We start from the raw sequence: 21,797 nt of genomic DNA on the forward strand, positions 1-21,797 counted from the left end.
CTAGAAAAGTGGTCCCATCCTTACTGGAAAAAATATTACACAGAATAGAAACACTGAGCTTTGATCACCAATTTCTTTCTATCCTATGTTTTTAATTCTGTCTTGAAAAGTGAAAACATGCCATTTCAAGCAGAATATATATAATTTACAGTTAAAAATCAGACTTTATCATTAGGTATTCTTACACAACACTTTATTCCTATGGCATTTAGATGACAGGGATGGATTCCGGATGAAATAAATGTTAACTCATGAAGGAAAATGAGGAAAATTCACTCTACACGGTAATTTTGGAAGCAGATGGGAAAATTCAACACAACAGGACAATTTTCAGCACAGTTTCCTGCCCTCTGCAGCACTGGGGGGTTTGGGTGGGGTACTTAGGGGTTTGAGTTGGTTTTTCTCAGCAACAATCATGTCCCTGCCACGAGAGTTATTTCAACATAAATAGTTCCCTGAGCAAGAGATGCTTTATGGAGCCAGAGGATTTCTGGGGTCCCATAACACAACTGAACTCAGGGCAAAGGCTCCCCTTAATGCAATTAGTGATCAATTAACCAAAACTAACAAATGAGTGAAAAAATGATTGGTGAGAGTCTGCAAAAACCCACGTGCAGAGCAAGAGGATTGCACAGAAATTACACACTAACAACGTTATACACACTAATATATATAAATATATAGATTATACATATAAAATATGTGTGTATATATAATATGCACATATAAAATATGTAAATATAAAAATATACATCATATATATAACTAATGTTATTTTGTTTTCATTTAATTAGATTATTGTGAAGAAGAAGAACCACTGAGAGATTTTCTTTTCTGAACTTCAGAAATCCCCTCTCAATTTTTACCAATGACATGTAAAATCATTCTTTGTATTATCAAATTTCTTATAAATTTCTGAATTTGGGAATCTCTTTTTTCCAACTCACTCGTGGAAATTGCTGCAAAATCTCCAAAGAACTAAACCTGTATTTTCTGTTATGCAAAGAAAATTACAACTGAGGATGTTCTTGTATCAGATTTCACCAGAAAATGTCTCCATTTTTAGTAGGGCTGAAGTAATGAGCTATTTAATGACATATATTGTGTTTAAGTCATTTTGGTTTCGTGCCCAAAAACTCTCTCCTTTACCACAGCCACCCCACAGGCAAATTCATCCCACAAGTGAAAATTTATCCTTCCAAAGATAAACTTTCCTCTCTCTTGTGGTGAACCTTGTGCAGTGGATCAAGAATTTTTAATAAACACACATCTCTTCATTTTCTATACTTTTTGCACATTATACAAAATATCTGCTCTATTAAACACAGATTTGCTTGGTGTTTTTCTTATAGAAAAAAAGGATGGAATATCTTTCCACTGACAAACTGCAAGAAAAATAAAATCCTTTCTATTGGCCTGAGCTCCTCCAGCTGTGACTGGCAAGGGTGAGGCTGATGACAATGGATTTTTCATTTATGTTTAAATTAATGCATCGAAGTCTCACCAGAGCAGAATCAAACCACATTGTTGGGACAAGCACCTGAGGTAGAGCTGCACTCAGATTTTGGTCAGTTTTATGGAACAACAATTCCCTGATAAAAAGCAGCTGGTGTGTGGAGAGGTGAGGGGGATGTGGGACAGCAGGGCTCTTCCCAGCAACCCTCTGGCAAAGATCAGGGATGAAATCATGGCACAGATGAACTCACCAGGAGTTCTGTCACCGAACTGAGCACGGGCACAACCTCCCCTGGAAAGCTGGGACTCATCCACAGCCATGAACAGGCCACTGAAATCCAACCTCACTTCCACTTAATTACTCCCAGTGATGACAAATTAAGTTATTCTGTGGAATCATCATTTCTGGACCACTGTTGCTACAGTTAAATTTGCTGCTTCATCAAGTTAACATGAGTTTTCTTCATTTGCTGCCACAGGATTCTTTGTCATGGTGGTAGCAAATCTCAAGAACCATTAACATTTGGGTACCCAAACCAGTAAACTCTGGTCAGACCCACAAAGGGGGGATTTTTTCCACAGGATATCCACAGTCCCTTGTTTTTTATGGACTGGTTCCCAAAATAAAGCAACACACTGATCAACACGAAGAAGAAATAAAGGTGTTTTTCAGACACCTGGATCTCAAACCCTCCAAACTGTGCTCATGACATCAGAGACAGTCATTCAGTGCTCACGATGCACTGCTCCTACATCTGTACCATTCCAGACCTTTTCCAGCTGCAGGAACCACTTCCATAATCCAGTTTCTTTATGGTCAGAATGCCTCACAGAAATGACATAATCCCCAGCTGGAGCACTTGGTCACATGGGCACATTCCTTCCCCTTGCTCACATCTTCAAAAATCTCATTTTCCTACACAATCAATTCCAAACTGACTCGTGTGATTTGTGCTCAAGGATTAAAGTGATGGGAAAAGGGCTGTCTGGGACTTGCTTTAGCACTGAAGAAAGATCCATTTCATCATGTCTCCAAAAACTATTGTCAACAAAAATCCAAGTTTTAAAAACACACTGGAAAAGCATCATTTACTTTTATGAGATCAATAGACAAAAAGGGTTTGGAAATCAGAACTAAATTATTATATCTCTTAAAAATATGTATTTAATGTATCTGCAGAAGAAGTCTGAAGTCTTCTCCTTCAGGCAAGTAATGAGACAAAACTTGGCCTAACACAGCCAACTGAGTGGGTTAGTTTTGGGAATCAGTTTGCCCAAAATAGCCAGAAAACCACTAGAAACAACAGCAGGTCAACAGGACTGTGTTTCCTCAGCTCAGTGTAAGCAAAGCACAGCAGTGTCATTATCGAACTCTCCACATTTCTTTCCCTGTAACTATCCCACACACTGTCCCAAGAGAAGCATAAAAACATCCACATTCTTCAAGCACCACTCCAAATAGGCTCTTCTCTGGCCATGTTTTTAAGCCCTCACTGGATTTTTAAACTAGCAATTCCATACAAAACTCTCTAGCATAACAAATTATTCCCACTTCAGGTGGCCAACAGAAAATGTGACTACAAAGAATCTTTTAACTACAAGATCTATTGGTTTATCAGAATCCAGTTCAAGGATCATCCAGTCCAACTCCTGGCCCTGCACAGGACAGCTCAAAATCCCACCATGTGCTGAGAGCATTGTCCAAATGCTCCTTGAGCTCTGGCAGCCTTGGGACTGTGACCACTGCCCTGGGGAGCCTGGTCAGTGCCCCACCACCCCCTGGGGGAAGAACCTTTTCCCAATATCCTGGATATTCTAATCTCCTGGAACTAAATTGCAGAGAACAGACTTGGCTGACCTCAGTGTATTCACCAAGTCATCCTCTGCTAGAAGTCACGCACATCCAGACCCTTCTTCACTTACACAACCAGTGGCTGTGCCTACCACATTCTATATAAAACCATGTTTGATTCCTTTTAAATTAAGAAAAACCGTGCCTTCAATACAAGTAATATCTGTTCATTACTCCATAATAGCTTAAATAATCAAAAGACTCGTGCACACTGGAACAGAAACAAGTCCATCAGCATTGTGTGAGTCCCTGCTATGAATCCACGGATTTTATGATACTGAGATTGCAAATTTCTTCCATCACAAATATTTGGAAATAACACACAGCAATGGGAAGTAAAAAACTAAGATTCAAGACCATTCTGCTTTGAGCACTTGAAATTTGTGTCATTTGCTTTAGTTTTTGTTCCATTATCTGAGAAAGGAACGTTTCTACAATATTTGCTGTGCTCAGATGGTAGTTCTGAAAAAATCCGAATTCAGAATTCAGCACTGAGGAACCTGCGGTGAACACGCACAACAAACTGAATTAAACCAGCCCATTGGGATTCCTTCATAAGCAAAACCCACCAAAAGTTGCAACACCAACACACCCCCCACTCTTACAAAACACAATCTGCGTTTGGGCTCGGAATTCCCAGCGCGACACTCACAGCGAATCCCGTAAATCATGAGCGGGTCCAGCTGCTTCTTGCCGTGCTTGCCCTGGCCCGAGAGGTTGGAGATGGCCTGGATCTCGCGGTGGAACAGGTAGTCCAGCAGGGTCAGGGCCATCTTCTCGGCCGTGCGGCAGTTGGTGCTGATGTGCAGCATGTCCGCGGGCGTGATGGGGCAGCGCACCCGCATCTCGGGGTTGTTCTCGTCCCCCAGCCACGTCCCGTTGGGATAATCCTCTGCAAACACAGATCAGACACGTTCTGGTTGTGCCACCAGTCAGGTTCAACTCACAGCCAACGTTTCTTATCGTGACCTCTCCCAGTTTTCCTCCCAGTCTCCATAAACTTTCAAATTTAAGCATGAAAAGAGGCTCGTGGGATCTGCTACTGATAAAAATTACTCTCAAATTCACACTATTGGCGACCAAAATTATTGCCATTCACATTCTGGCCTTGCCAGGATCTAGTGCAGTTAGTCCAGATGTCCAACTCACTCTCAGATGCCTTTAAAGTGTCTCACACCAGAGAAAATGCTCCAGTCACAGTGTTCTCATGCAGCTTTAGTCATCCCCTAAAAATGAAGATTACTGCAACGCCACATTGTTCTGAAAGTACAGCTCATTTCAAGCAGCCAACAGCTTTGAACCACATTTTCCCCCCCCAACATATCAGATATAAAGGAGTCTAAGCAGGATAATAAATTTAAGAAATTACAATCAATAGTGAATTTGTTTAATCACTTAAAAGGAGTATCTCAAGCAATGACAATCATTTAGAATGCAGCCAGAGATCCCCCCAAAAATTTTGGTCTTTCTTCAAATTTACTGGCTACATTATTTTCTAAACAACTAGTTTACCAAGGAAAAGGCCCAGCATAAAGATAATTAATCAATCACTAATCATCTGCCAAGAGACTCTTCCTTTCTATTCAAGTGTAAGCTCATTAGGAGCAGAGCTATACCCACCAACACATATATTCTATATATTAAGAAGCTTTTTTATTTCTGTTCCTGCTTCTCAGTTTGGCAGAAAAAAAAAAGGAACACTAGGAATTAAATTGATTAAATAAAATTAATTAAATTCAAAGGAATACTATGCTCTCACTTAAAATTAATCTGTGCAGACAATGTCAAAAGTTAGTGGATTCAAGACTAACCAGAAACTAGAACAGAGCCCAGGACCAATCCCTACTCAAGTGGAGGATGGAACACAGGACTGAGGATGAGACTCATTCCAGACAAAACCAAAAATTCCAGTAGAATTCTTGACAGCGATAATAGAAATGGACAGAAAAACATCCCAGTAGTATTTTGGTGTTCACTGACAGGGACCATTTGGATTTGATTTCGATGTTTACTCAACTCTGTGCAGTAAAACAAGGCTTCCTGGCTAAGGGGTCACTCAGCCCTTCCATACCAGAAGGTTACAGTAATTTATTGTGAACAAGCCATTCAGTTACATGACTGATCTTGCATTAAGTGACTTTAAAGGAGAGCTTGGTGGTACATACAGTCACAAATTCCTGGGACCCACAACCCCTCGTCACTAAACAGGGTGACAGAGCTCACACCGACCAGCGCCTCCTTTTCACACTGAGCAGGACCCTGAGCAGCATCTGTATTTCCAAATTCTGGCCTGGGCTAAGCAGCCTGAGCTTTATCAGACTACAAGCCAAAAGCAGTAAATAAAATATAACATAAAAGCAACTCAAACACTAAAAGCTGCTTTTCCAACGTGACCTCTGGGTTGAGTCACAGCACATGTCAGGGGCAGGTTTATTGTGATGAAAAACGACAGGATGGAGCAAACGTTGGATTGTGCAACACTGAGATATCACTGGGACAGCAGATTATCAGCTGGAAGACAATCAGGGAATCCTAAAATGGTTTGGGTTGGAAGAGACATTAAAGATTATCCAGTTCCACCCCCTGCCATGGGCAGGACACCTTCCACTATCCCAGGTTGCTCCAAGCCCTGTCCAACCTGACCTTGGACACTTCCAGGGATGGGGCAGCCACAGCTTCTCTGGGCAACCTGTGCCAGGGCCTCACCACCCTCACAGGAAAGAATTTCTTCCCAATATCTAATAATTGGTAAGGAAAAATATTTTTTACTGATGTATGTAGCAACTCATCCCTCAAACTTTTGTCTGTTGAAATTGGAGCACATATATATATATATATATATATATATTTCATTTCTGCCTTCCTTTTTACCCTCAGCATGTAACGGGGCACACTGGCTGATTTCTGCTCTCAGAACCAGGTGCCATCCAAAAAATAAGGTGGTTGGGATGAATTCCAGCTTGTTTTGAATGCCACTGTGTCTGGGCTCACCACAAGTCTGGTTAACATTATCAGGGAAAACAACAGGCTGTTCCTGAAGATAAATTGCCTGGTTTCTAAAAATTTGGGCAGAGCTGGCAAAGCAAAAACATCTCCGGATAAATGTGTATGTTTTTCAAAGACATTCTAGGAAGCCTGAATAAATTATTCTCATCCTATCACAAACTTATTTCCTTACCAGTTGACAGGATTGCTATGGGATATAGGAGCTATTCCTCCTTATGGAACACCTTTTGCCTGCAGACTTGCTTAACAAACCCTGTTAACCTATGTGAACCAAAGATTTTTTTCAATTTGCAAAATAATCTCTTTTTTCTACTGGCACTGAGTCCAGAACATACTGTTTTTACCACATGCAACTGTTCTTTTATTGCTCACAGGCTGGAAAAAAAGACACTATCTTGTTATTCTGACCTATGACCACAATCCCCCCATTAAATTATCTCTTGCATTTTCCTCCTGCTTGAAAAGTTTCGACAGAAAGGGAATTTATTTTACAATCATCTTGCATTAAGCAGGACTTGCATGACTGGAGTTAACCATGAATCTACTGTCTCACTGCAGGGCACAAAAGCTGAATTATTCTTTATTATATACAAAAATCATGCCCACCAGGCTGCCAACACATCTGGCACTTTGCAAGGAGCAAACACAAGACTGGCACATAAAATCTGGTGAAAAGAGGAAATGCAATGCCAGTTCTGAGCGAGGCAGAAACACTCTGAGCCCTGGTGTGTGTGGGGGAGATGGAATGAATAAGGGAAGAGAAAAGAGACTGGGAGTTGGATCTAAATTCCCTCTGAACAATTAAGTACATGAACACATTAATAACTCCACATTATTTGAAGTTCCTACACTCAAACATCCTTTAATGCTTTTGGAATGGTTCTTTATTTGTATTATCAGGTTTGTGTGTGATATCTAGAGAGAATCTGGATGAGTTGGATTATTTAGTACATCCACTGGAATATCCACACACTGACTGGGCTCTGCACGACCACACTCAGCTGCTTCTACTCCTTAAAGACTTCCAAAAAATCAATAACTGGGAGTTGGGAGGAAAAGCACACTCAAAGAACACACTTTTCTTAAAATTAAGGGAGCATAAATGCACACACTCACCTGGAACTCAGTTAATCACCTTTCTTATTTTGCCCTAAAGTATTTTTCTTTCCCTAATTAATTAAGAACTTATTTCCATGAGAGTGGCAGAGCACTGAACAGCTGCTCAGGGAGGGTGTGGAGTCTCCCTCCCTAGAGACAATCCAAATCCATCTGGACATGTTCCATTGTCACCTGCTCCAGGTGACCCTGCCTTGGCAGGGGTCGGACTGGACAATCTCCAGAGGTCCCTTCCAACCCCAGCTATTGTGGGATTCAGTGAATTTTCCTAATGACCTCCCTGCATTTTGAGTGCTACATGGAAAGCTACTTCCTTGCCTTTTTTCACACCAAATATTGTATCATCACAGAAGTGGCTCCCGATCATTTTTACTTCCAGTGCAAAGCCCTGCCAGTTTACGCTGGTTCCCTCTCTGCACTCAGAACCTCATTGCCAGGACACACTAATTTCTAGTTCCTCTTCAGTGGTTTTTTTAAGATCAGGAAATTTCCCTTTATCTCCATTCTACTGAAGCCAGAACTAATCCACTTTTCAAGGCTATTTTTGAATCTTTTTTCCTTTACTAAGTCCATTCTTTTCTCTCCCAACACCGCTGACCATCCCGGTGCTCGGGCAGGGACGTGCCGGGGTTGCCACGCAAACAAGGATTTCTGTGGGAATAGGAGGAGCCCTTTCGAGGTTTGCAGCAAGAAAACCCCTGTCAAGAGAACACAAACCAGACAGGAGTTGCTGAGGCTTTCAGCTCCCTCTGGACGTGTTCTCCCACCCAGGGAGATGAGAGACATCGAGCTGTTCCTCACGTTTTTCCATCGGGATACACTCCCCTGCTTTGACATGTGAGCCTGGAAGCAAAGCCAGGCTCTGCTCTCTCTCTGGGAGCTGTCAGTCATTCCTTTAAAACAAGGGAAAACAAAAGAAGACACCTGCCCACACAAGCACTTGAATTAACATGTTCCACTACTCCAGTATTGTGTTTATTTTACTATCCAGGCTGGGTGCAGAGCTGGCAGTGGCAGCAAACCACTGGTAGGTACAGAAAGGCAGAAAGATGAATTAATCTTTGAAAAATTTTTTAAAAATCCCAGATCCTAACCTACAAAAATAAACTTCCATTTCTAGAGAAATTAAATAGCATTTTGGCTGATGTATAGAAGATTCAACATCATCATGTGGGGGGGTTGAAACGAGATGAGCTTCAAGGTCCTTCCAACCCAAACCATTCCATGATTCTGTGATCTTTTTAAATAAGCTTCTGTCAATTAGCCCCTGCAAGAGTTCACAGGGGCAGTGATTAATTGCCAGAGACTATAGAGCACTGACTTTATTAATTAGCAATCATTAAATCCATGAAAGGGAGTGACAACTGGGCTGTAGATTAACCTACAAATCCAGCAATGGGGTTTAAAGCTGTGCTAAAAGAAAGGTTAAAGAGCTCATTTTGATTTTGCCCACTTTTTCTTGTTTCTTGCCTCTTCATTACGTTTAACTTTACACACTGGCCCATGTTAATGCCAAACATAACCGTGACAGACACCTGGAAGAAACCATTGTTCATTTGTTGGCTCCTAATAATTGAAGAAACATCAAAGCAATTCAGGTTCTATCATTTTCTTTGGCTTTAACAAGACACTGCAGCTCCTGAAGTCCCATCAGTGCCTTCCCCCCAGTTCTAAAATATTGGTTTAGGATACAAATGGTTCCCTTTTGCTCTGATATGGTTCATTCTTCCTGTATCTGGTCATGAGGGGCTTGGCAGGAAAGAGCTGCAAATGCTCATCCAACATGTGAGATCTGATCTTGCCATGAACTGGAAAATCCTGTGGATAAAATAAGTCTGGGCCACATACAAAGAGCTGCTTGGATTCACATTTGGAAAGCAAATCCTGAGCACTGTTTAATGCTACTATTGCAAAATGACTCAGACGCCAAGTTGAAGAGACAATATGTGACTAAAGAATTTTCTTTGCAAAAAATATTATTCATCCTTTAGTCACCACACAATGCAGAGCAGTTTGCCTTATCTTCTCAAAAAAATACACGTTTACATTTCTAATTTGATATTCTCTTCATCAGGAGCTGGAGTGACAAGACAAGGGGGAATGGCTTCCCACTGCCAAAGGGCAGGGTTAGATGGGATAATGGGGAGAAATTCTTCCTTGGAAGGGTGGTGAGGCACTGGAACAGGTTACCCAGAGAAGCTGTTTAGATAAATACATTTGAGGCTGTCAGAATGTTTTCTAACAGCTTTGTGGTGGTGCATGGTTTAGTCAACTGAACACCAGCCCTTGGCAGGATTACGGACACATTCCAGCACAGGAGAGCTCATTGCAGTCAGGAAACAACACAGGTACCGAACAGAACGGGTTTAAAACTCCTCTAATTTAAAACTAGTGTGGATCTAATGCTCTTCCCAGTGTTATTTTTTTTCCAGTGGAAGGCAAAATCCAAAAGAACACAATGTTAGGATGACAACTGTTGTGAAAAGAGACTGTTCATGAGACCTTACTTAAATTAGTGCCAAGACCAGGTTGGATGGGGTTGGTTGGACCTGGTCTAGTGGAAGGTGTCCCTGACCATGGCAGGGGCTGGAATGAGATGAGCTTTAAGGTCCCTTCTAACCCAAACCATTCTATGATTCAATATCTCCAGAGATATGAAGGCCTAAAGAATCAATTCACAAAATTCTGTCACAGTCTGAAAGCTGATGATTTTTTGCCTTTTGATGTGACTTTTGCCTTTTACTGGTGAAAAAAACAAGTCTGCACAGCAGCCCTACCATTCTTCATCCCTTGCTTTATTAATAATTTCATTTGTGACACCCTGCAGGAGAGGTCACTCAGCAGCCCTCCCGTGCAAGGGCAAGGAGAGGGAGGTGGGGATCACTGATCTGATTCTCAGAGCATTCATCCATCTCAGGGAGATTTTTAATGGATGAGTGTTCTAAAGGTCTGAAGAAAATCAGATCTGAAGACATTAATGGATTAGGTGTTCCTTCAAAATTTACATGTACAACAATGGCATAAAGAGCCAATGTCACGTTTGTGTGTGCAAATCTGGGCCAAAGCAAGTCAAAAAGGGAATTATACAATGAATATCCTCCTGATGTTGGCAACTTTGCTCCTGGCATGCCTGTCTTGCAGTGATGGGCCCGGAACTGGACACAGAACTCAAGGTGTGACCTCACCAGTGCCCAGCACAGAGGGACAATTACTTCCCTAGTCCTATGCTTGATATAGAACTATTAACAGATTTCATAAAAAGAACATTTTATATTTATTTTCACATTGAAATATCAGCACTATCTGCAATCTGATCATTTTTTTGAGAGGAACTTCTCAGTCTCAATCTGCTTTTGATTCTCTGTTGACCTAAAAAGAAATACCCCATCCCTGGAAGTGTTAAAAGCCAGGTTGGATGGGGCTTGGAGCAACCTGGGATAGTGCAAGATGTCCCTGCCCACTTAAGGGGTTAGAACAAGAGGATCTTTAAGGTCCCTTTCAACCCAAACCATTCCATGATTCTATAAAACACCTTCAAAGCAACTCTGTTTCACAACATACAAACAGAACCTAAAAGCTCTTTACAACACACACGTGTTGTATGAATACCCATAAAAGTTGAAGCATCCTGAGCTCAGGTGTCTTAGAACATATTTTCAGCAACCAAATTATTCAAATATATCCACCCTTATCTGATCTCACTGCTCTGCCTAAAAATTCCAAGGAAGACCCACGATACGATCTTGGAAGTTGCCAGTTGATTCTCAATTCATTACACCACCACATTTACTTTGCTCAACGGCCTCACAGCCAAGGTACCTTCGGAGTTGAGCGTGATGAGGGTGACGTTGTTCCCAATGCTCTGGCTCCCCATCTGGCCGCTGTTGGACACGGAGTCGCTGGCCTCGGAGCCGCTCTCGCCGTCCTCGTTGTGACTGTCGTCGTGCCCCGGCACCTTCACCACGATGGTGTTCTGCCGACGGCCTGGAACGGCACTGTGGGAAAGGAAGGGATGGAACTTTGGGAAAACACAACCTTCATCGGGAATAGCATGGAATCACAGGATATCCCAAGTTGGAAAGGACACAACTCGTTCAAGGAATGACTGGGCACTGGAGGATCATCGAGTCCAACTTATGGCCCTGTACATCATTACAAGGGAATTAAAAACCCTAACTGGCAAAATTAAATGTATTATTAAATAAATTATTAAATAATTTATTAAACAAACTCCTTTAAACTCCTTAATCCTGTTTATAACCCAGAGCTATCCAGCAAAATAAAAATGGAAGGAAAATAGCAGAAGAAATCAAAAAGTCTTAGATACACTGTCTAAATTTGCATCAATGGAAAAGCCTCAGCCCAGTGTGCAAAACAAATAAAATATTTAAATTACTTATAAAAACATATTATTGAAGACCATTTTCTACCCAGAATCCCCAGTTCTACTTATTGAAAATTTGCTTAAGATAGTACAAGCCTTCCTGGGCTGCTGCTCATTCCTCCTTCAGCTGGTTAAATACAGGATTTTGGCATGTTCCCAAGTGATTGTGCAAAAATATGTGGCTGTGGGCACTCTGTCTTTAACTGCCAGCTGTCAACTAACATGGGACCAATCCCAGATCCTCCAGGACGGTCTTTCCCATCAAGAGTGAAGCATTGCTTTCCCTTTACTGTCAGCCTGAGAAAATATCCAAGTCTAGGTTCAATGTTTTCATCATTTCCATCAGTATTACTTCAAGTGTTCCTCATTTTGCACTTCAAATGGCACTTGAAACTTTAAACTGATATTGCTCTGTCAAAGCAGGGAATGAAGGGGAGGATTCCTGGGCACGCTACTAACTTGCTAAGGATGTTTTCCAGGGAATCCGCTGCTCTGCTCAACGGCTCTTCCTGTCCAACCATCTTGGCTACGATGGAATTCTGCCGGTCATTGTTGAGGATCACTGTGGTCTGAGGGACAACGCTGCAAGACAGAGATCAGAGAGGAAATGAGAATGGAAAGGAGCAAACCTGATACATAATACACTGACACAGTTTTGTGGTTTAAACAGTCCTGACGTGGCCTCCAGGCCCGGCTCCTTCTCCAGCATCGCGGCCACGGGTCAGATGCTAAAGCTGCTCATCCATCGAGCCTGACACCTGCACCATTCCAAGCACTCCCATCTTCTCAGAGGATGGATGGAGGGATGGATGGCTTCAATGGAATTACAGAAAAGTCCATTACCCCTGGCAAAGCAACAAAGAATTCATCAATTCGAGATAGGCAGGGGGAAGTCTGTAAATCACAGCTCTGAAGAGCCACCAAATTCTTCTTTGGAGAATCTGAGCGAGCGTTTTCAGAGGTACCATGGCCAATTTACGTGGGAATGCACCAGCTTTAGTAGGATAATTCTCAGGAAAAAGATTTGAAAGGATTTATTGCAAAACTGGATGATGAGCTTGGTTAAAGAGCATGTGTTTTCTTCCAGGGCAGGGAGACGAGACCGGCAAGAGGGGCACCAGGGCAAACAAGGCCAGGTTGGAACTTTAAATAAAAACAGGACTAAACTGTTTTTTGTGTGCATTTCACATATATTAAAAAAAAAAATCTTAAACAACAGAAAAGCATTCAGTGTGTGAGAAACCAGAAAACTGCTATCACTCCTGCTGACAACGTAGAAGGAAATAACTAAGGAAATGTTCTCTACATTGTACTGCAAAAGAAAATATGAAATGTTTCTGCTCATGGTGAACTTAAGTAAAGGACTTGGAAGAAAACTTGTGTTTCAGTGACAGGGGAGGTTTTCCTCTCTCCCTCTGCTTCCCTCAGTAAACAGTCCACTCTTGTTTTTACTGGTCCAGCATCTCAAACATGACTGACGGTCATTTATTTTCCTTTGGCAAACAGTTGAAACACAAATTAAACAAATCTGATGACAGAACTGTGTTTACTTCAGCTGTAACAGAGCACACCCTCACTTGAACATTCATGTGTCTACACAAGACTCTACACAAGCACTACATTATCCATCATCAAGACCTAAAGGAAAGATAAGAACCTGTCACAGGAGCAAACAATGAATGCAGCCCAACTTTGGCACAGATAAGAGGGTTGACCACGGGTTTTCTGGCTCCAAAAAGCCCCGGGCTCTAATGCCCTGCCTCCCCCTTACAGTAACTGCATCTGTTCCTAACAACATATGGGATTCCTCATGGACTGCCAATGAGCTGCTGGATTGAAACCTGCAGAAGCTCTGGAAGATGTTTGGCTGATCACAGACAAGTACAGACTGTACTAGAGCTCTTCATGTGCACGTGAAGCTCAAATTTTAGCAAGCAATAAATGGGGTGTTCTGTTGGTTTCCTTTCATTGCCATCTAAAATATTGTCTAAAATGACTTTCATAGTCACCTGTGCAAAATTTTCTCCATTATGAAGGGGGAAAACACTCACATATCTCGTATTTTTTTTAAAAAAAAGGAAACTTGTTTCCATTTTCTCAATGCCAGCACTGAACATTTTAATAAAAAACCCCATCAAACACTTGGCAGCACAGCAATACGTGGCAATGCTGTCCAGAGCAACGTGTGCTCCCATTACATTTTCCCAAATTGCCCAAACAGCTCCACTGGAAGTTTTTACAGGCCAGTTTAAAATGTTCAAGTATTTTACACTTCCTTTTAGACGCTGTTCTTTATCACCATCTTCCCTGCAATCACTTCTGGCTGCCTGTTTAAAATGTCACTTACCAAAGCTTATTTTTAATGAAGACTCTGAATAATTAATTTCAACTGTAGAGATAAATGCAATAAAAATTACATTTAGAAAGTCCTTAGCATTTTGCTCTTATTAAGTTTATATTTGAAAAAAAAGTCTTAGCACTAAAAACTGGCATAAAAGAAAGAAGAAGTTGCAGGGGTGGTGCCTTTTTTTAGGAATGTTCATTTTTATGAAGTCACTCAATTCTTTCTCAGTCTTTAAGGAGAAGGAATTTCTTGTGTTTAACTCCTGAAGAATGATGCTGTCAAAAGTCTGCATGAGGAGGAGAAGGAGGAGGAGGGAACATTTCCATTGAAAACATCCTAAATGTTAACCAAGAAACTACGATTCCAGTCTGTGTTCTATATGGAACACGAACAGCCCCGGAATTCGCTGACAAATTGTGACAACGAGGCACCATCGAGGCAGAAATTCGTCACAGCTGATGCCGTGAAACCTGAGCTGGGAGAAAAGGAAATCACTGGGACCAGTACATAAAGGCCCCACTAAATTTGAAAAGGAGGGTTCCATGGGGTTCTCCTGGACTCCAATTTGTACACATCTGTCCCTGCAGATCACAGATTCATGGAATCACTGAGGTTGGAAAAGGGCTCCCAGACCATCAAGTCCAACCTGTGACTGATCCCCACCTTGTCACCCAGACCAGAGCACTGAGTGCCATGTCCAGGCCCTCCTTGGACACCTCCAGAGATGGGGACTCCAAACCTCCCTGGGCAGCCCCTTCCAGTGCCTGACAGCCCTTTCCAGGAAGAAATTCCTCCTGATGTCCAACCTGAACCTCCCCTGGCACAGCTGGAGGCCGTTTCCTCTTGTCCTGTCCCTTGTTCCCCAGGAGCAGAGCCTGACCCCCACCTGGCTCCCCCCTCCTGTCAGGGAGTTGTAGAGAGGGATACGGGAATTTGCTTCCCATTGACTTCCCTGTGAGATGTTCTAATCTCTGTTTTCAGATCTATTTAGAAATCTACCGAATATACACAAAATAAACACAGAATTCTACATAAAATCAAAATATCAGGCCAACCTGACAAAAATCCATCAAAGGAATTCATTAAAACTCATTACAGACAAGTGCATCCCCACTTATTATTCCAATTTCTTTTTTCACTCTGTCCATCTCTGAAGATGAAATAACTTTAAATCATTCCTTATGTACTGAAATACAGAAAACACCAAGGAGGAGGAGGAAAGCTTTCAATATTCACTGAGATCCCAAGTGAAGCAATTCTTTCTCTGAGTGCTGCCAGGACTACTGGAGAAGATGGAAAGAAAATATTCAGGGGGTCAGTGGGAGTGTTTCCCAAGCCCAGCATGTCTGCACAGGCTGCACAACTTTCCACTTGTGCTCACATATTCCTTTCCCCATAAGCATTAGGACTTGGAGAGACTGGCTCTGCAATTTGCCTGTTCTTGGACCCAACTTAGTAAAAAATTATAAATGCATGAAACGTACAGATATAATAATATTTGGGGATCTTTTTACTGATTACTGAATAATCTGCTAAATTACAGGTGAAGATATTTCTAAAAAAATAAACATACCAACTAATGATTTTCAAGTGTAGTTGTCAATTTAGCCTCTGATTATTTTTTTTTAAAAGGCCATCCTATATTTTGCATAAGAAAATTGCTGCCAAAGGTCATTTTGAGTATGGAAAACGTGTGAGTCAGAAATGCTCATTAATCTTCATGGTTGGGTTTCCATTGCCAATAACCTGCCAATCACACAGAGTGCAGCCAGTGACAGAAAAGAACTTTTGGCAATACCAGGCCCATCATCTCCTCCTCTTCCCAGCTGAGGTTTTCATTTGGAGAGAGAGAAAAATCTTCCACAAGGTGCAAGATCAAAAGTGTTTCTCCAAATGGATGAAAATTACTTGGAAAAACTTGGATTGAACTTTTCAGACAAGTTGTTCTCCGAGACACATCACAAGGAGCAGTTAATGGAGGAGCAGAGGAGCCTGGGATGCAGGACTTGGAGTTCCTGCTGGCAGAGCCTCCAGCCAAACACAGCCTCAAGGAAAGCAAGTCTGGGAATGAGACCTTGAACTTTGGTATTTTCCAGATGAACATGAAGACTTAAATGTATAGTTCATGCATGTGTGGGAGCTCTGGAGGAATATTACAGTTATTATATTAAATCTATATATTTTTCAAATTATATAGACAAATATCTTTTTTAAAAGTGTGGTGTTTTCCTCATTTTTTTTTTCTGATTTATCTTTCACTAACACTTGTGTTCATCTGGAAGAGCAGCCACTCTTTGCATCTTTTCATCTCTATTTAGGAAGATAAAGTTAAAGTGCTCCTTCCTCCTGATGGCCACCTGCTTCCTTTGCCTTCTGCACACACAGTTAAGGATCCCTATCCAAAGAGGAATGAGAAAACCCACTTATGAACTTGCACTACATGAACAAAACCACAAACTGGCAAAGAATACATGAAATTATACTGGATTTATGCCCTAAAAATTAATGCAGGTCCTCAAGAGAGTAAACTTGTCAACAACCAAACTGTTCCCCAGGCAGGTGGGAAACCAAGAGCAGTTAAAATTTTAAAGTCTCAGCCCATCCATCTGCCTCGTTACAGCGAACTGCCAAAAAAGCAGCAGCGTTATCCATCATTGTCAGTGAGAGTTCAGTCATCAAGGATTATCTTTGGATTCCCTGCATGTGGAACATCAGCCCAGAGCAGACATTGCAAAGCCAGCCCCGAGGATGAGGTGAAAAGACAAGCCAAAGTACACCAGCCATGGCTGGAGAGATTCATGGATCTGAGACCTGGGAGAGCTGCAATCAATTAATAATAAAGATAAAGCAAATGAGGATTTATTAAAACATATTGTTAACAATTTAAGAACAGTCAGCATCAAATTTTGAACTCAACTAAGTACAAGCCAGACATTTTCCATGTTACAAATACATCTCTGTAGTTCATTGCACTCAGCCTTACCTAGAGAGGAGCCTCTGAGTTGGCTCACAGTTAGAAAAACATCAATTACCAGCTTTAAGATAAACTTTATCCACCAATTTGAAAAGTTGTTAAAAATCTGTTGTGGATTATTCTGCCCTGAGAAAAGCTAAACCCACCTGGACAACCAAGTGGGATCAGTCATAAATGACAACACTCAACAACGAGTTCAACAACCCCCCAACAACCAAGTAATGCCTCAAGTGACCCAAAACTCCCAAAAAACCACCTCTTACAAAGCCAGGCTCATTTCTTCAGCATTTTTCACCACCTCTATGGGTATACAAGTAAATTTATACCTTGTTTTTCAAAAAATACAACTAAATTTAAAAATCTCTTATTTTGAACACAACTGAAACTCTGTAAAAATTTACTGTAGTGACACATTAATGAACCTCTTGCCTTAAACAAATACACAAAACCAGCAAAAATAAAACATCCAGGCCATATGTGACATAACCAGGATTGAAAAATACTATACTAGAAATTACATTAATTATTAGTCTTCTGCTTTTGCTTATGGACAAGAAAAGGCCAGGTCATGACAAAACTCACAGGTTAATAGCAGCCTTTTTGAAGATAAACTCATAAAAATACAACAGCAAAGAGATCTTGTTTGCAGACAGTATGGAAAGAAATTTGCAGTTATTACCCTTCTTTGAGGCTTAACTTCCTGAGCCAGATAAGTAGGAGCAGTGTAGCAACTGGATATTGGATTGAGTATAAAATGACAGAGGCTGGACTGATCCTGAGCACTATGAATGGAATTATTTACTAAAATACAAATTGCTTCATGTTAAGAAAAGTCTGTGTGAAACAAAAGACTTGGAATACTTTGTTATACAATTAACTACTTCTATATTATTTTTATCATTTTCTTACAAATTCTAAGATCAGCATAAGTCTGATTTAAGCACTAAAAGCTCAGGGGAAAAGAGGCAGTGTAATAAACTGGCTTTCAAGACACTAATTATAGTAAGTGAAGCCTTGATGATCATCAGATAAACTGCCAATAAATCCAACAGCAGGTTTCTGCAAGCAGAGTGGTTTGTAAATAATTTCCATCAGGTACCTCTGGTTTTCCTGCTTTTCCTCATTCCCCAGCCAGTTCTGTCCACTTGCCACCACACACATGTTTTTCTAGGAAGGCCAAGGATGCTGCTCTGAGAGCTGGGACAGAATCTGGAATTTCCAGATGCCCTGAAGGCATTTAAAGCAATGCCACTCTTCACTTTGTCTGAAGAATCCAATTTAAAAGGTTATTAGGAGCAGATTTCCTGCCTCATACTCCACCCTGTGCTATGGAACAAAGAGACTGAGTTAAAGATATGCAAAAATGTACAGTTCCCCAAAAAGGAAAAAATCCTGTTTGGAAAGACACTCGGACTCCAACCAATGTGTTTTTTAGTTTGGAAATGTATCAGTTAAATGGCACCTCCTGCCAAAGAAAGCAGATGGAACTCTGGCTCTTTGCCATGTTACCAACCCTGAGAGATGTCACAGAACCAAAAAGGTTGGAAAAGACCTTTAAGATCATCAAGTCCAACTGCTGAGGTCATTCCACCCCTGGGAAGCTCTGCATCCCTCTACTGCTCTTTTCCCTCTCACTTAAAGTAAAACTGGGACTCTCTAAAACACCGGAGATTATTTCTTTTTAAACTATACTAATGGGGATTATTTTCCAAGTGAAAAGCAGTTGGGTTTGCAATTTTTAAAAACAGAATTACTGGTACTTCAATCTGCCATAAACTGGTATGCAAATTAGTTCAAAAGACAACCTGCATTTCTAAATTTTCATAATCTAATTTCTAAATGTTCCATTTCCAAAGGCAGATGAAACCTTGCCCTTTAATCACTAATTGATTATCTGCTTTCCTCTTCACTCCTTTCATTTGTTGCACTTGCAGAATTAAATACCCAATTTACAGGAAAAGTTTCTTACTATTGGATTTTCAAGCTCCCAGAGACTGGAACAGCCAAAATATTTAAGTTCTCAAGACTGGAACCCGAAAGAATATATAAGGCTTTTCTGCCCCCTTCTGTTTATTATATGCTTAATAAATTACTTCTTAAAATATACAGTATGTAACACGTACTTTCATGTATATATTAAGATTTTTAGAGTTTCACTAAATTATAATCCCATTTTACAATATTCAAGAGGTAAAAACTCTCCAATTTCATTAAATACAAGAATTTTTTTAATTGTTTATTTAGGCAGGAGGAAAAACATGAGCCATATGAACCAAATTCCAAGTCATGCACCTTTATATTTACTCCTGGAATGCATGAGCTGCCTGTGCTCATGGAGCCATGGAATTAAATGTTCTGCTTTCCCTGGAATTCAGCTAATATAACCCTATGGGACTTGGCAAGGGGTCAGGTTAACCCATGTTTTAATACTGTAATTGGGTTTAAATGTTCTCAGATACTAATTAGACCAGTAAATGTCCCCCTAATCTGTGTATAAACTAAAATCCTGTTTGATTCCCAGCTATTCCTCTTCTTCCCTTCCCAGAAACCCTCACAATTAAAGGATGTTGGTTCTAAAATGAAATTAAAAGGACTCACAGAGGTCTCAGACCCAAAGTTCCTGGATTTCAGCTGAGTGGGAATAAACTGTTTTTCCACATGTGGTTCAGAGTGATCACAGATTACTCCTGATCCTTCAAACCTCCCAAATTAAAAGGATTTCACATTGATCATGGGCTAAGAGTAACAACCAGGAAAACTTACTGTAGGATTACCTGGCAAAGAGCAAAATACCAAACCTTGCAATACATCTGACATCTTTGTCTAAAACCTGAAGGAACTTTATTACCTGCAGCTTGATTTTCAGTGTATATTCTATTTAGGAATTCAAAATTATATCTCTCTAAAAGCTCATTTATGGCATTTTAAGCCTCACAGGCCCATTTCAAACACCACCATCACAACTGAAAAGATCCAAGCCACACATTTTGCATCCATTTCTCAGACTCTGCTCGGCTCTCACTTGAGTCACTGGATTATTATAAATGATATTTCTTGAGAAATTATTCACTTCAGAAAAATTGGACTTGGGAGAATGAGCCCACAGTTCAAATCTTGGTCAGTTTGCAAAGTTTTATAGATTAAGTTCCACCCCATCCACGCAGGAATTATTGAACTCTCCAAGACACAGATGAACTGCTGGTATTAAATTGTTATTTTAATTTCATGCCTGACCTTGCACTCTCCCCCTAATGCTGTCTGCAAGTCAGACATTGCTTCTCAATTTATCAAATCCCAACACCAAATTACTAAACACTTGGCTCCCCAATATCTTAGTGCAACAAAAATGGAATGTGAAATTCCAAAGCAAACACTGCTGGACACATCCAAGATGCCACTTCTTAGTCCTGTGGGAATTTTAAATATATAAAAATCACAGCCACTATTTTCAATATAAGGTTGTACTGACCATAAATATAACAGATCACAGAAGTTCATTTAACTCCCAGCAGGGAGTTAAATCCATGTTCCTGTGTGGGTAAAATAAAAATCTGTAAATCTCCAGAGATTGAGGCTGACAAGTTTTGTGACAAATTAGGAGACTTTGGAAAGCATTGTCATGGTTTTCAGGGAATCAAATATGTCAAATTTGGATTTGGGTTTTTTTCATAACAAAGCCAAAGAAACTAAAATAAACAGGATAAGAGGGGCTGACAGACAATCAAATAATTCCTTCATTTCATTAGTTCTGTTTCATAAATTGAATTTTTGAATGCAAGTCAGAACTGTAGTTTTCAGATAAACGTGTCTTCTGCACCTCAGGGAGAAATTTGGGGGTTTCATCCATCCACTTACGTTTTTCAAGCCCCAACAATTCCTCCAGGATGAAATGCTGCTCATTGCTGGCATTAAGGTGTTGGTCACTAACTTCCTTCAGGGAAGAAAACCATTCAAAACATGTTTCACACATTCAGCTTGAAAACAGAGTGGGTGTGTTCATACGTTAATGCAAGTGTAAAAAAACCCCTTTACTTCATCAGTAGAACTGAAAATGGAGGCCCCAAAAGGCCTGGAAAAGTAACACCTTTGCGGCCCAATAAATGCAATTATCACTTCAAGTTCTGACTCCCTCACTCAAAATTCCACTTTGCCAAAATTTATCAAAAATATCAAAATTTGGCTTCTATTTCTGCGCTCTTTAAAAACCTTGGGATTTAAACAGAATTTTTAAATACATAAAAAGGGGTAAAATCCTCCAAAGTCATGAAGTTTCAATGAAGATCTTACATCGTGTAAATATTGACTTTGTTCCCCAGTTGTGAGTGTAACCAAAGAGAACGTTGTGAAAACAGAGCCCAGACAATTGTGCCATTTTCCTTCAGCCCCTTCCTCCTCAATCCTTGAGGAAAAACCCCGTCACACAGGACTCTCACTGTGGGAAGCTCCAGACGGGACACCTGAACTGGGAATTTAAATAAATGTTTGCTCCCAGTTGAGTGATGACAGAAAGGAAAAGGCTGAGAATTTATTGATCCCAAAGGATCCATCCAAAGCAATGACAAAAGTCCATTTGTGGTTTTGTTTCAAACTTCAATTTTTACACTAAAAACGGTGCTGGATGAGGCCCCAGGAAAGGCTCTGACCTAAGACAGGATAAATAAACCTG

General features: G+C 40.7%; 1 protein-coding gene across 5 annotated transcripts in view; it reads right to left on the reverse strand.

Moving 5' to 3' along the window:
* Window positions 1-21,797, reverse strand: part of BANP (BTG3 associated nuclear protein) — a 128,462-nt gene that overhangs the window by 77,750 nt on the left and 28,915 nt on the right. For all 5 annotated transcript variants that reach the window (XM_027685091.1, XM_027685092.1, XM_027685088.1 and 2 more), the window contains 3 exons: window positions 12,273-12,395; window positions 11,249-11,424; window positions 3,960-4,199 (listed from right to left, as the gene is read on the reverse strand). In XM_027685091.1, the coding sequence (XP_027540892.1) occupies window positions 3,960-4,199; window positions 11,249-11,424; window positions 12,273-12,395 (539 nt within the window). The remainder of the gene's footprint in view (window positions 1-3,959; window positions 4,200-11,248; window positions 11,425-12,272; window positions 12,396-21,797) is intronic.

The sequence above is a fragment of the Neopelma chrysocephalum genome, unplaced genomic scaffold (assembly GCF_003984885.1).
Source record: "Neopelma chrysocephalum unplaced genomic scaffold, ASM398488v2 Primary Assembly neopelma1_68, whole genome shotgun sequence".
Taxonomy (NCBI): Eukaryota; Metazoa; Chordata; class Aves; order Passeriformes; family Pipridae; genus Neopelma; species Neopelma chrysocephalum.